Source organism: Leptodactylus fuscus, chromosome 9 (genome assembly GCF_031893055.1).
Source record: "Leptodactylus fuscus isolate aLepFus1 chromosome 9, aLepFus1.hap2, whole genome shotgun sequence".
Classification (NCBI taxonomy): domain Eukaryota; kingdom Metazoa; phylum Chordata; class Amphibia; order Anura; family Leptodactylidae; genus Leptodactylus; species Leptodactylus fuscus.
The window spans coordinates 62,011,255-62,027,458 of record NC_134273.1 but is presented as its reverse complement, the minus strand read 5'-3'; the positions used below and the strand labels follow the sequence as shown (position 1 = coordinate 62,027,458).

Genomic DNA, 16,204 nt, shown 5'->3' with positions numbered 1-16,204 from the left:
ACTTTTCGTCACAATAGCGCACATACGTTTGTGCCAGGACCCCCACAAAACCCAAACTCACACCACCATCTCTGCAATCTCACACACTTTGGACCATAGCAAGCCACAAAATTCCTATTACCCTCTGCAGCCTCGCCCCTAACCCCACACAATCTCATATACATATACTTTACCACTTTGCCCCTCACCTTAACGATACTCCAGGAGGCGCTCTTTAACGCTCCGGAGCAGCCATGTTTGCCGACCCCCACCGTTCTGACAATCCGCGACACCCCCCACCCATGTCAATACCCCTAGGCGGTCTAAAAAATGCAAAAAAAATTTTTTAAAACAAAAGTTGAAAAAATATTTTTTAAAAAATAAAAAGGATTAAAAATTCAAATCACCCCCTTTTCCCTAGAACACATATAAAAGTACTTAAAAACGGTGAAACACATACATATTAGGTATCCCCACGTCCGAAATCGCCCGCTCTACAAAGCTATACAAATATTTTTCCTGTTCGGAAAACGCTGTAGCAGGAAAAATGGTCAAAAGTGCCAAACCGCTGTTTTTTCACTGTTTTGATTCTGATAAAAATTTGAATAAAAAGTGATCAAAGCAATAACATTTCCCAAAAATGGTAGAACTACAAAGTACACCCGGTCCCGCAAAAAAAGACACCCTATGCATCCCCATACACGCACGTATAAAAAAGTTACGGCTGTCGGAATATGGCGACTTTTCAAAAAAAAAATTTTAAACACAGTTTTGGATTTTTTTTAAGGGGTCAAAATGTAAATAAAACCATATAAATTTGGTATCCCCAGAATCGTAAGGAAACACAGAATACAGGGGACATGTCATTTTGGTTGCACAGTGAACGCCGTAAAACCAAAGCCCGTAAGAAAGTCGCAGAAATGCATTTTTTCTTCAAATCCATCCCATTCTGAATTTTTTCCCTGCTTCCCAGTACATTATATAGAATAATTAATGGTGGCATCATGAAGAAAAATTTGTCCCGCAAAAATTAAGACCTCATATGGCTCTGGGAGCGGAGAAATAAAAAAGCTATGGGGTTTAGAGGGAGGGGAGTCAAAACCGAAAATCAAAAAATGCCATTGGCGGGAACTTCAAATACTTCTGTCCCAAAGTCACTATGTAAAGTTTCTCACAACACCGTATATATAGCAGCTCAAATACAAAGTAACTTCAACACAAAAATCTCATGTATTGTCTGAATTACAGCAAAAACAAGATACAAAGTTACATTTCATATCCCATCCCTTATACACAGTACGAAAACCTTACCCATGCCTGTATATACCCACTGCTACAATCACCGCAGACGAAGTCGCGGGTACCAGCTAGTTTAATAATAAAAGTAATATTATAATATGTCTCTTGTTTCTCTTATACGACTACTTTTTCTTGTATCCAGCTTCTCCTTGCTATCGGTGTCCTTGTCTGTCTTGTCTATAATGTGTGATGTGTATACACTGAGTATACATATACTGTCTACAAACAGCTCTCAGTACATGGACTAACCAGACTTCTGCTGCTCCATCCGGTTCTACAGGCAGCTGCTCAGTGTTATGACAGTAAACAGCAGGGGTATAATAGACCAGAGCCATACAGTCAGGACAGGTTCACCGGCCGCGCAGGACAGCAATACTACACAATGGCTAGCCAGTCCCAGGGAATCCAACAACTCCTCCAGGCTGAGAAGAGAGCAAAGGACAAAGTTGAGGAGGCCAAAAAGAGTATGTTACTTGGTGTTCTTTGAAATTGTACTATGCTTGTAATACCTTTAATTTATTTTACATTTTGTATTCCTTTTTGGGTACATGGAGGGGGTACTTGGGGTTGGTTATCATGGTATAGTCTTTCAAGCATCATTCCTCCAAATCAGGCCTTATAAACTGGAATCATTGATCATGTAATGGAGAAGAGTATCCCTTGAAACTATAATACATGCAATGGTTCCTCTGTTCTGTTAATATGTCTTTGTGAGCAGAATTCCCTCTTGTAAGCCATTTAGGGACCTAAATCTGCAGAATCCGAACCAAGAACCTTATGTATAGTAATACAGTCCCTAAAATGCAGTACTTAAAGGAGTTAAAAGAGTCTGGGACTGTGATATTGATAGCTGTGATAGCTGTAACCTCTTTACTAATTACCAAGCACAGCGCCATACATCATATAGTGGCCGTACACGGTATTGCAACACAGCCTAATCATTTGAATGGGATTGAGATGCAGCATGGCCATGTGATCAATGATGTCCCCAGCCTAAAGAAAGAAAGTGGAGCTCAATATCATAATCCCGGACAATCCCTTTAAGTGGATGGAAGAGAGCTGTTGTACTAGGGTTGTCTACTGCATAATCTTAAAGATGTTCAGTGAGGGTGATGGGAGTCGGACACTTGTTAATCTGATATTTAATGGTTTACTTGTGGCGATATAAAGGGAGAAAACTCCTTTACGCTAAGACCCCACATAGTGAAACGCAACAAAAAACACTGCAGAAGAAAACACAGTGGGAATGTAATCGTATTTTTTTTCTGCAGCATTTTTCATTGCACTTTTGTTGGGTTTTTCTCTGTGGATTTTCTTCCCATATTATACCTATAGGGAAAAAGTCAGCCTTTCTGCAGGTATGATGACGCATTTTAGAAATCACAGCTTTTCCACTGCAGATTTTTTTTCTGCAATGTGTGTATGGGATTAACCAGAATCCCTTTCACCTTGCAGGTACTGTAAAGCATAGCATTATATGCCGCGACGCTGCGTTTTCACAACATGGGGCTTCACCCTTATGGCAGTTTCCAATGGACCTATAGCTGTTAACACAATCCTAGGACATGTTAGTTAGCATAACTTCAATACACTATATGTTGTCTAGATATTAGTAACTACAGTTCCATCTCCCTGGAGAAGTTTAATCCCACACATGTGGTTTTGCATTTGTCCACCTTTAGTTCAGAAATACCTTGATGGCTGCATCACAAACCCCTTTGTATTAACTGTCCCATAGACAGAAATGTGTTAAGATAAATGCATCTGGAAATGATACTCAAACAAAGGGAGGGAGAATCAAAGAACCCCGACTATGATCAAGGGCTTTGATCAGAAACTCACTTAAAGTTTATAGGGTTTTCTGTAAGATCATAAAGTTACTATAGCAAGCAATATGTCCGCCACCTAACCCACTGGCAGATTTATATCTGAGACTATTGCTTGGACATACAATATGTGTCCAATCATAGCGGTTTTCTCTTCTATGGCAGCACACATCCAGCGCTGCTCACCTGAATGCCTTTGAAATTCCAGGGTGTCTATTGTATTCGCTGACTATGTGGCCTCTCATCTGTTCTCAATGGCCCAAGAAACTTAGTATGCACTCCTTAGGTTGGTATTGGGTCACGCCACATGTGATTCAATATGACCATGATGTGATGACTAGAAAAATGTGAAGTAACAATTACACTACTTAAAGGTGTAGATCTCAACTCCGGACATCCACACCTATATTGGGAACGGGGGTTAAAGGGATTCCATCACCTATGGTATACATCATCTCTATACCTCCACCCCAAGCATATTGCTACATTACATGTTCTATATGGGAGTTGGTAGATTCTATAAGGTTCCCTGTCCAGCGGCGTCTGTGAATGGAGATGTTAGTAAATCTCTATAGGTGACACTAAATGGAATATATAAATAACCACAGAAAAGAGACGCCCTTTAAGCAGTGGCGTAACTAGGAATGGCGGGGCCCCGTGGCGAACTTTTGACATGGGGCCCCCCCTCCCCAAACCGATGCCGAAGACCTCGACTGACCCCCTCCTCCGCACTCTATTATGTCCCTTAGTAAGCCCTGCACACAGTATTATCCCCAATAGTGTCCCCTGCACACACAGTATTAACCCCTATAGTGTCCAATGCACACAGTATTAACCCCTATAGTGTCCCCTGCACACACAGTATTATCCCCCATAGTGTCCCCTGCACACACAGTATTATTAACCCCTATAGTGTCCAATGCACACACAGTATTAACCCCTATAGTGTCCAATGCACACAGTATTATCCCCCATAGTGTCCCCTGCACACACAGTATTATTAACCCCTATAGTGTCCAATGCACACACAGTATTAACCCCTATAGTGTCCAATGCACACAGTATTATTAACCCCTATAGTGTCCAATGCACACAGTATTATTAACCCCTATAGTGTCCAATGTACACACAGTATTAACCCCTATAGTGCCCCTGCACACACAGTATTATCCCCCATAGTGTCCCCATATGTCCCACTGTGGACACCTATAAACATTTATTATACTCTGGGGTCTGAAAAGACCCCAGAGTATAATAATCGGAGACCCGGGGGATTAAAACCATTAAAAGAACAGAGACAGTTGCTTACCTGTTCCTGTCGGCTGTCCTGTCCGCTCTTGTCCCGCTTTAATGACGTCAGACGTCACATGACCCGGGAAGCTGGCCTGGATCATGTGACGTCAGACACGAATGACGGAGGCCTGGCAGGATCGCGGAGAGGTAAGTAACACTGTTTTTTATGTTACCTTACCCCTCCCGGTGCGCCGATCATTATACTCGGGGGTCTGCAAAGACCCCCGAGTATAATGATAGCCTCTGTGGGCCCCGCAGTGTCACTTGCCGATCCCGGCCCAGCCAGGATCGGCAAGTGAATGGGGCCCGTAACGGACTTTTTAAAAAAAAAAAAAAAAAAACCGCAGCGGTAGCGGCTGTCACCGGGCCCCCTAATGGCCCGGGCCCTGTGGCAGCTGCTACTGCTGCTACCACGGTAGTTACGCCCCTGCCTTTAAGGCTAAGTGAGAGGACATAGACAGAGGTCATGGCAATGTCAAATAAGGATTATGCAACAGCCTCTCTATATAGAGGTCTGTGTGAACAGTTCCCAACGAACTTGCACACCAGTTTTTCCCCAATTACTCCATTGGTAATCTGCCTCATTATGCAGTGATACATTCTCTGCTTCTACATTCATAATTTATGTGTTCAGGACTCTAGCAAAGCTGAGTTACAAGCGCTGTATGAGCTGCAGATTGTCTATATTGTAAGTAAGCAATGAGGTTTATTAGACTATTTATCAGAGAATATTAGATTAGAAGCCTCTTATTAATACACATCACATCTCGCCGTGTCATGTCACCCTGATCCCCAATCTCTGGTTCACTTGTACTAGCGAAAGGTCTGTTCTGTATTCTCTTATTCACATCAGGTGTAGATCTCTGCTTGCTGTCATTCATTCTGCTTACACACAGTGGATACAAATCAGTCCATGGTCATGTGATATACAGTCCATGGTCATGTGATATACAGTCCATAGTCATGTAATATACGATTCATGGTCATGTGATGGACACAGATGCCCATCTCGTCACCAGATGTCTGATTACTGTACTGTGATTATAACACGCTATGCACGTGTCCATCACATGACCATGGATTGTATATCACCATGGTGGCGCACCTATGGCACAAGGTCCAGAGGTGGCACTCAGAGCCCTCTCTATGGGCATCCATCTATGTGGGACCACTGTGGAGCACATTGTACTGTGTGGGGGCCCTTCACTATTTATATCACCCAGTATCTGTTCTATATCAGACATGTGATATTAGTACAGGTTGTAATGATATTGCACGGTCACTATAAAAAAGATACTGTATGATGTAAACAGTGAACATTAAAATTAATAAAATTAGTTATGTCAAATGCATACCTTTACATTTCAGTACAAAGTTGTTTTGTATCATTGAAAGGTCTGTAAAGCCCCATTCACACAACCGTATTTTGCGGGTCCATAATTGTCCACAATTGAGGATCTGGACAGCATTCTCCGATGCCCCAGTGTCCTCCTGCACATTCCAGTTCTTCTGCTCCACCGGCTTGTCCCGGGTCTCTTCCGGACTTCCGCTGATTGGCCTTAGTTGTCATGTGATCACTGAGGCCTATCAGCGAACGGCCTGCAATGTCACTACCTCTGACATCATGGGTACTCTTCCATTTTTTTAGATTTTTTTCACTGCCCCCAGCTGATTTAAACATTAAAAAGGTCGTCCATTTTTGTCTAGAAACCCCTTTAAGGTTAAATTGCCGTGTTGGCACTTTGCGATAAATTAGTGGGTTTTTGGTTGCAGTTTGGGCACATGGTCTATAAAAGGTTCGCCATCCCTGGTATATCACATGACCATGGACCATATATCACATGACCGCTGGGAGTAAACATAGATCTAGAAGACCGTGAGGAATTGATAGAGAAATTATATTGGAAAATCGTACAATTTTTCATTATGCAAACAATTACATTTGTCTCTCGATATTTGTTTGTAACTGGACAACCCCTTTAAGAATGTGCGATGTGAGCACTTGGGACTTATTCGACAGAGGCTGCATGGGGTGCACAGCAGAGGCAGACAGTACTAGCCTGCTATAATGTACCAGCTACATGACAATGTCATACATGCAAATTGTAAAAAAGTTGTGAATGGCTGGGCCTGACCATCATAGTTATGTATTATACCATCTTTAAGTGGAAAATCCCTTCAATGACAATGTAGAGGACAAGACAGTGAAACACTGGTTCCTTGTAGCACCTGACTCTGGCACATACCTAGGCCGGGTTGTGTTTCCACCACAAACACTCTTAGCAATTGCTTGTACATTAGACAGTAGCAGGCTAGTACTGGCCGCCTCCGCTGTTTACACCTGCAGCTTATGCAAACTTAACCCTTTGCACAAATTCTGAACGATTTTACTTGTCCTTAGTTACTGTAAAGACACAAAACTGCCCAAAATATAACAAATATAGTAACAGACAGGAACAAGGTAATGTCGTCTTTGCTGCACTTCACTTGCTCTGAATTCACAGTTCCCAGATTTGTGAGATAACTTTATTTCCTGCCTGAGGTTTCCTATACATTATTTCACTTACAGTAAATGTGAGTAATGTGATGCCAGGGCTCATGTTATTTAAAGGGGAAATAAAGACCTGTAGCCATCACTTGTGGTTAGTTTATATTATTTGCATAGCTGAATGTGCATAGTTATAGTTGTACGGTTGCCGAAATGTTAAAAACATGCGCAAACACATTTATTGGTTTCAAACTCAGTATTACCGTGCACATTAAAGGAGTATTACCATCTTAGATATTTATAGCATATCTGCATTATATATATATTTAGTGTCCGATGGATGCATGTTCCATCTCTGGGCCCCACAACTATGTCAAGAACAAGGCCCCTCACCCCCAGGTGAATTCACCTGTACTCCTGTGCGCTGTCCAAGTCTAGTCTACTGCCACTGTCCGCCCCGGGGTTTCCTTCCTAAACCCTGGAGAAACTGGACTGGGTGCATGTCCAACTTTGTGTCCATGCAAAAAAAACGGTTTCCAGGCAGATAGGCCGCATAGGGACACTGGTGGTTACCCTTAAAAACCCACTCAACTGAATGGGTTTTAAAGCTGACTGCCAGCAAGCCGTCCCCTGTCCAGTTTCTCCAGGGTTTAGGATGGAAAAACCGAGGCGGACAGCAGCGGTAGTATGAACACCCCCTAAGATAATAGTCAGTAAGTGCAAATGTGACAGAGATGGGGCAATGGCACAAAGATCCTTGAAATGTTGCAAATGAGTTCTGTAAAATTCTCTAACATAGAGGCAAAGGTTTACTATAAGGGCACCAACCACCCTTATAATGTTATACTAGAAAACTAGGTAAAAATAATTGTCGTTTTTTTCTACTCAAAACAGGAAAAAATAGGCGACTTAGGCAAGCAAAAGAAGAAGCAACAGCAGAAGTGGATCAGTACAAGCTAAAACGGGAGAATGACTTTCGACGTATCCAGACCACTGTAAGTAACAGCAATGCCTGCTACATGGTACCAATGGACAACTGCATGGGCCCACTTTTACTTTACATTTAGAAATTCCTAGGACCCAGTAGCTTATGCAGTTCCTGGCCCCTGGTGATCATGTGATGTTGTGCTGTGACCATGGGGCCTGCAGTATATAGCACTATAGCAGATCCTGCCGTAGTAACAACCCGTTTCTGCAACTGCACAACTTCATGCACCTGCTTAATACTGCAAGAACATATATACACATGGACAAAATTTTTGGTGCCCCTTGTTTAACCGGTTAAGGACCAGGCCCAAAAGTATGTTAAAGACCAGGCCTCTTTTTTCAAAACTGACATGTGTCACTTTAAATGGCAATAACTTTGAGACGCTTTAACTTACAGAAATGAATTTGAGATGGTTTTCTCGTAACACATTATACTTCATGTTAGTGGTAAACACTAATCAATATTTTTGCATTTATTTATAAAAAAACTAGGAAATTTGATGGAAATTTGAAAAAAATTGCAATTTTCAAAATGTGAAATTCTCTGCTTTTCAGGCGGATAGTCATACCATCCAAATACATGAATAAATATTATCTCCCATATCTCTGCTTTATATTGGCATCATCTTTTGATTGTATTTTAATTTATTTTGGACGTCACAAGGCTTACAAGTGTAACAGCAATTTTCCAGATTTACAAGAAAATTCTCCAAACCAATTTTTTAGGGACCACTTCAGTTCTGAAAGTAATTATAAAGGCCTGTATAATAGAAACCCCCATAAATTACCCCATTTTCAAAACTGCACCCCTCAAATTATTCAAAACAGCATTTGGGATGTTTGTTAACCCTTTAAGCATTTCATAAGAATAAAAATAATATGGCAGTGAAATTTAGACATTTCATTTTTTTTCACTAATACATTCATTTAGACCCAAAATTAACACATTCACAAAGGGTTGAAGGAGAAAATGCATCTGACAGTTTATTGTGCAATTTCTCCCGTGCACAGAAATACCCCACATGTGGGCGTAAACTGATTTTTGGGCACACGGCAGTGCATGGAAGGGAAGGAGCGACACTGGGTGTTTGAACAGCAGATTTTGCTGGAATAATTTTCAGCGCCATGCCTCATTTGCAGAGCCCCTAGAGTACCAAAACAATGGAAACCCCCCAAAAGTGACCCCATTTTAGAATCCACACCCCTCACAGAATTCATCAAGGGGTATAGTCAGCATTTAGACCCTACAGTTGTTTCACAGATTTTACTAACATTGGGATGTGTAAATGAAAAATTACTAAAATGTCACTTTATCTCCAAAGTTTTCATTTTCACAAAGGGTTAAAGGAGTAAAAGCCCCCCACAGTTTGTTAAACAATTTCTCCTGAACACGGCAATACCCCATATGTGGCTATAATCTGCTGTATGGGAACATGGCGGGGCTCAGAATGGAAGGAGCGCTATTTGGCTTTTGGATGGCAGATTTTGCTGGAATAATTTTAGGTGCCATGTCGCATTAGCAGAGCCCCTAGAGTACCAACACAGTGGAAACCCCCTAAAAGTGACCCCATTTGGGAAACTATACCCCCCAAAGAACATATTAAAGGGTAGAGTGAGCATTTTGACCCTACAGCTGTTTCACAGATTTTATTAACATTGGGCCATGAAAATGAAAAATTACTTTTTTTTTCAACAAACTGTCAATTTAGCCCCAAATTTTTAATTTTCACAAGAGGATAAAGGAGAAAAAGCTCCATAAAGTTCGTTACACAAATTCTGCTGAACACAGAAATGCCCCATATGTGGTCATAATCTGCTGTATGGGAACATGGCGGGGCTCAGAATGGAAAGAGGGCTATTTGGCTTTTGGAGGGCAGATTTTGCTGGAATATTTTTCAGGTCCCATGTCGCATTTGCAGAGCCCCTAAAGTACCAATACAGTGGAAACCCCCTATAAGTGACCCCATTTTGGAAACTACACCCCTCATAGAATTTGTCTAGGGGTAGAGTGAGTATTTTGGCCTCACAGGTGTTTCACAGATTTTATTAACATTGGGACGTGAAAATGAAAAATTACTTTTTTTCCCAATAAATTGTCCATTTAGCGCCATAGTTTTAATTTTGCAAATAGTTTAAGAATTAAAAGCCCCCCACAGTTTGTTACACAATTTCTTCTGAACACGGCAATACCCCATATGTGGCCAAAATCTGCTGTATGGGTACATGCTGGGGCTCAGAATGGAAAGAGCGCTATTTGGATTTTGGAGGGCAGATGTTGCTAGAATAGTTTTCAGGTGCCATGTCGCATTTGCAGAGCCCCTAAAGTATCAATACAATGGAAACCCCTCAAAAGTGACCCCATTTTAGAAACTACACCTGTCAAGGAATGAATCAAGGGGTATTATCATTTTGAGCCTAAAATGCTTCCCAAAAATTAATGTACAAAATGAAAATTGAAATTTTTAAAAATATGCCATTTCGGTGCCCAATACGTTGCACCCACTTTGTGTTGTCAGAGACCTGCACTCCTAAAACTATTAAGTGGGCCATCCCGGGGGTCAAAAAATTATATATGTGGGTGTAAACTGCTGCTTGGGCACACAGCAGGGCTCAGAAGGGAAGGACCACTGTGCGTTTTAGCTTTTGGGATACAGATTTAGAGGGACCCTCTGGGCGCCATGATGTTTTTGCAGAGCCCTGGAGGTTCCAGTAAACTGGAATTCACCAAGAAGTGACCCCATTTTGTAGGGGCAATTTTAGGGTCTCTGCAAATGTGACGTGGTGTCCAAAAACGAAGAATCTAAATCTGCACTCCAAAAGCACATATTGCTCCTTCACATCTGCACCCTGCTGGGTACCCAAATAGCAGTGTATGCCCACATGTATGACACTGGTGTACCCCGGATAACGTACTTAATGCCATATGTGGGTAGAATCGGCTGTTTGGGCACAACCGGGGACAGAAGGGAAGGAGCGCTATTTTGGTTTTTGGAGCACAGTTTGGTTTTTTTTGCCACTTTTGCAAAGCCCCTGAATTGCCAATAAAGTGGAATCCGCAGACATGTCACCCTATTTTGGACACTACCCCACTGATGGGATTTATCAAGTGGTGTAGCGAGAATTTTTAACCCTTGAGTGTTGCATTTATTTAGTTTCCAGAAATGAAATCGCAACTGATAGAGAAGTTAAAAATGAAAATTTTACAGATTTGCCATTTCAGTGTGCAACATGTTGTGCCCGACTTATGTCAGCAGAGACACTCCAAAAACTGTTAAACGGGTATCCCAGGCACAACAGCTTTTAGAGCGTTCATCTCTGATACAAGTCGGGCACAATATATTAGGCACTGAAAGGACGTATTCCTGGAAAAATGGTCATTTTCACCTCTCACAATCCACTACAGTTATAGTTATATATATAAAGTTATAGCAACACTTGGGGGTTAAAAATGCTGTCTGTACCCCTGGATAAATCCTTCAGGGGTGTAGTTTCCAAAATAAGGTAATTTATCAGGGGATTCCAAATTACTGGCGTTTCAGCTCTACAAAAGTGTCATGGCATCCAAAAACCAAACCGTCTGTGCTCCAAAAACCAAATGACCCTTCTTCCCTTCTGTGTCCGGCTGTGCCCTAGTATCAGTTTATACCCACATATGACATTATGTCCGTTATCCGGGGGTACACCAGTGTCATACATGTGTCATACATGTGTCATAAACTGCAGTTTGGACGTACAGCAGGGTGCAGAAGGAACGGAGCGCTATGCGGCTTTTGGAGCACAGATTCAGATGTTTGGTATCTGGACGCCATGTCATGTTTGTAGAGCCTGTAAGGTACCAGAAAAGTGGATTCCATGGGGTACCAGGAGTGACCCCATTTTGAAAACTGCACCCCTCAAAGAATTTATCAGGGGGTGTAGTGAGTATTAGTATCCCGGACGTGACTGCACAGCGGATGGCGAAGAGGGAATGTATAAACTGTGCGGAGGACATTGCAAACACCAAATTCCCTACTATGTCCCCGTAGCTCCTATGATTGGGGGAGTCACTCTGGGGGTCACTTTAGGGGTCACTTCTGGTGTCTGTTCCCTCATAAGCTGTAAATCTGGGGTGTCCCCTGATATCCGCTCACACAGCTTATATATTCCCTACATGACGCACCCAGTTGTGTTCTAATAATTTGGCGATTTTTGAGGGTTTTTGTCTTCACATTGTGAGATGCTATATTTTCTTTATGTTTCTGGTGACGCGGCCATATAAGGGCTTATTCTTTGCGGGATGAGATGCATTTCGTAATGACACCATTTTTGGGTGTCTACATCTTATTGAATACATTTTATTAACCCTTTTTTGCTGGATTTAAAAAAAAAAAATCAATCCTGGCATTGAGTTTTACTTTTTTAATTTTGCGCCATGCAGCGTACAGTATAAGTAACATGTTCCCTTTATTCTGCGGGTCGGTACGGTTACGGCGATACCTCATTTATAGTATTTTTTTATGTGTTACTAGTTCTGCAGAGGAAAAACACATTTGGGGACATAAATCAATGTTTTTTGCATCGCATCTTCTAAGAGGCGTAACATTTTTATTTTTCGGTTGACAGAGTTGGTTGAGGGCTTATTTTTTGCGGGACAACCTGCGCTTTTTATTGGTACTGTTGTCGGATGCATATGACTTTTTGATCACTTTTTATAGCATATTTTGTATGGTGAGATGGCGAAAAATCATTACTTCCGGCGAGTTTTTTCCGTTTTTTTTTCCGGCGTTCGCCGTGTACATTAAATATTATTTCAGTTTTATTGTACAGATTGTTACGGACGCGACAATACCAAATATGCATTGTTTTTATTACTTTTTAGTTCTTTTTTTATATAATTCATTTTCTATTGAGAAAAAGGGATTTTTGGGCTTTATAACTTTATTAATTTTTTTCATACACTTCATTTTATTTTTTTTTACATTTTTTTTTACTTTTTCATGTGTCCATTTAGGACACTTCAATCAGCAATACTTTGCTGATATAGAATGCCATGTGAGACACAGCCTGCAGGTGTCCCACATGGCATTCCGTAGCAGGATGTCAGGCTGTGTAGACGCACAGCCTGACATCAGAAGGTCCTGGCAGGATCACCAGGTATGTGGGGGCTTCGGGCAGTCTGGGGTCACTGGCCAGACCCCAGACTACCTTTTACTGCTATCGGCACCCTCCAATCTCGCCGCGGGGGGTGCCGATCTGATTCAATTGTCGGCGGATGCCTTTCGATCGCGCCGTGATGTTTCACGGCGCGATCGAAAGGGTTAAAACGTCCAGTCGGACTCAGTTCCGACTGGACGTTATTGAGGAAGGGGTTAGGTGTTAGTAACACCTAACCCCCGTCCTCCCCGCACCCATCCCCCCGCGAAATAGGTACCTAAAGACAGGACGTATTTTTACAATAGTCCGGTCTTTAGGTACCTGGACCGCAGGCCGTAATTTTACGTACGGCGGTCCTTAACCGGTTAATGAAAGAAAAACCCACAATGGTCTCAGAAATAACTAGAGTCTGACAAAAGTAATAATAAATCAAAACTCTATGAAAATGAACAAATAACATTCAGACATTGCTTTTCGTTTCAACAGAATAAAAAAAAAAAAAAACTCCTGAAACAGGCCTGGGCAGAAATGATGGTTCCGGTAATTTAATATTTTGTTGCACAACCTTTTGTGGTAATCGCTGCAATCAAACCATTCCTGTAACTGTCAATGAGACTTCTGCTCCTATCAGCAGGTATTTTGGCCCCCTCCTCATGAGCAAACTGCTCCAGTTGTCTCGGGTTTGAAGGTGCCTTTACCAGACGGCATGTTTCAGCTCCTTTCAAAGATGCTCAATAGGATTTAGGTCAGGGCTCATAGAAGGCCACTTCAGATTAGTCCAATGTTTTCCTCTTAGCCATTCTTGGGTGTTTTTAGCTCTGTGTTTTGGGTCATTATTCTGTTGCAAGACCTATGACCTGTGACAGAGACCATGCTTTCTGACACTGGGCAGCACACTTCTCTCTAGAATCCCTTGATAGTCTTGAGATTTCATTGTACCCTGCACAGATTCAAGACACTCTGTGCCAGATGCAGCAATGCAGCCCCAGAACATAACAGAGCCTCCTCCATGTTTCACAGTAGGGACAGTTTTCTCTTCAAGATATGTTTCATTTTTCCATGTGTGAACATAAAGCTGATGTGCCTTGCCAAAAATTTCGATTTTTGTCTCATCTGTCCATTGGACATTCTCCCAGAAGCTTTGTGGCTTGTCAACATGTAGTTTGGCAAATTACTTTTTTCTGATTCAAGTTATTTCTGTGACTATTGTGCGTTTTTCTTTCATTAGACGAGAGGGACCAACAACTTTGTCCACTTATGTATATATAGGAGTGGACTACCAGATGTATAAAGTCAGTGGCCTCCCAGAAGCAGTTTCACTTGTTTCACTGTTTATTGTATTCCTTCACCAGATAATGGGATCCCAAGGAAACCTGGCAACACAGATAGACGAACAGACCGGTCAGAAGATGCAAGCCTATAACGCAAACTATCAGAAATACAAGGATACTGTGTTACAGGAAATCTTAAACCTGATCTATAATATTAATCCAGAGCTTCATGTCAATTATAAGTACAAGATATAAGTAGAGTCTGCCTATACGGAGCCATCTATTCGTCATCGCTGCACAGAATGTAGACTTATTCCAGACTATAAAATGATGGCACATGAATTGTTGGACTCAAACAATATTTATAATATTTGGAGCAGCATTGAAATTGCCAAGAAGCCGAGACATTTTACAAATAAATCTGTTTTATTATCTAAGCCTCACAATTCCTGTGTGAATGCCTGTTCCTCCATGCTTCCATGAAAACGTCTTCCAAGTTGCGGAAATGCAGCTTTTTTTGTTGCAGATTTTGTTGAAGTTTTTTGAGCCAAATCCAAGAATGTCTACTAGAGGAATGGGAAATATATAAAAAGTTCTTATACTTCTCTCTTCTGCTCAATCCAGTCCTGGCTTTGACTCAAAAAACCGCAACAAAATCTGCAACAGCCAGAATATATATTCTCTGCTCTTGCAGCAAATAATAACCTGTATTTATCACCATAAAGAATTTAATATTGATTTTAAACCTGTTTATATATATTCATATGAAATAAACCCAAAGTATAGAATTTAGTACTGAGCCCCTGTGATATCACAGACAGAATACACAAGAAATATATACACATAAACACTCATTCTAAAACTATGCATTATGACTTATAGGGGCTCTATCATTGGGAAAAGTCATTTTTAGATAAGCACTTCCTTGCATAGCCTTTAGAAAGGCTATTCCACACATACCTTTTGCATATAAATCACCTCAGTAGATTTTGAATAAGACCCTTTTTATTCATATGCTAATGAGCTTCAACCGTGCACCAGAAGTGTCTGTGTGCACTGTCTGCTCTATGTGTATGTATAGCAGAGATGAGTCATCAGCACAGCAGCCTCTGCTGTACATACACATAGAGCAGACAGTGCATAGAGACACTTCCGGTGCACGGTCGTAGTCCATCTCTGGGGGGAGATTTGGGGTTGTTGCATTTAATGGCAGAAACGTTGGGAAGCAGAGTTCCTATTGAACTGGTGACTTCTGAGATTCCTTACAGTCCATTGTGGTTGTGTATGGATCAGCCACCAGTTTCAATAACTATATGGCCAATTTTTTCTATGTCTTTCTCTATAATAAAGAAAGACACTCACGTCTCCCCTTCCTGTACCTGCCCACACTCTCCTAAACCACAACAAGCCCCGCCTACTCTCAGCATCAGTAATACTAGCGTGGGAGGCGGGGACGTAAACAGTGCTCTGAAGGCCTGTGAATTAGAGAGAAGAGGAGTGAGAAGAAAGGGGAGCAGCAGCGGCAGCGATCTGTGCAGGTAAGTGAAGGTGACTAAGTATTCGGGGGATTTTTTATTCACTACACTGCGTGGAGTCCAAAAATGGAAGCGTTTAATTTTTGGACTCCATGCTGTGTAGTGAATAGGATCGTTTTTAAAATCCGATCTTTGATCATTAAAAAATCCCATTGATTTGCATTAGGATTGGAATTGGGATTGAGGTCGGGTTCAGATGGAAAATGATCGGAAATCGGATTTTAAAAACGATCCTGAAATCTCAAGATGAGCTCAACCCTAGTTAAGATATGAAGTTACAACTTAGGAAACCTAAAGCTGCGTTCTTAGGATCGGTGGAGATTTCAGCAGTTGAACCACCACCAACCATGAAGTTATCCTAATTCTATTGATAGGGGTCATCATGTTATAGCC

The 16,204-nt window shown here is 41.6% G+C and overlaps 1 protein-coding gene across 1 annotated transcript; it reads left to right on the top strand.

The window, feature by feature from the left end:
* Window positions 1-1,646: 1,646 nt before the first annotated feature.
* ATP6V1G3 (ATPase H+ transporting V1 subunit G3) lies at window positions 1,647-14,638 on the top strand. The gene is made up of 3 exons (XM_075287425.1): window positions 1,647-1,742; window positions 7,780-7,880; window positions 14,358-14,638. The coding sequence occupies exons 1-3, from the start codon at window positions 1,661-1,663 to the stop codon at window positions 14,529-14,531; spliced, it is 357 nt and encodes a 118-aa protein (XP_075143526.1). The 5' UTR covers window positions 1,647-1,660; the 3' UTR covers window positions 14,532-14,638.
* Window positions 14,639-16,204: the final 1,566 nt, after the last annotated feature.

Bases quoted from the DNA above. Each gene is read 5' to 3' on its own strand.
- ATP6V1G3 (XM_075287425.1), top strand. From the start codon at position 1,661: ATGGCTAGCCAGTCCCAGGGAATCCAACAACTCCTCCAGGCTGAGAAG. The intron at 1,743-7,779 runs GTATGTTACTTG...TACTCAAAACAG, and splicing joins AGTTGAGGAGGCCAAAAAGA to GAAAAAATAGGCGACTTAGG. The intron at 7,881-14,357 runs GTAAGTAACAGC...TTCCTTCACCAG, and splicing joins TTCGACGTATCCAGACCACT to ATAATGGGATCCCAAGGAAA.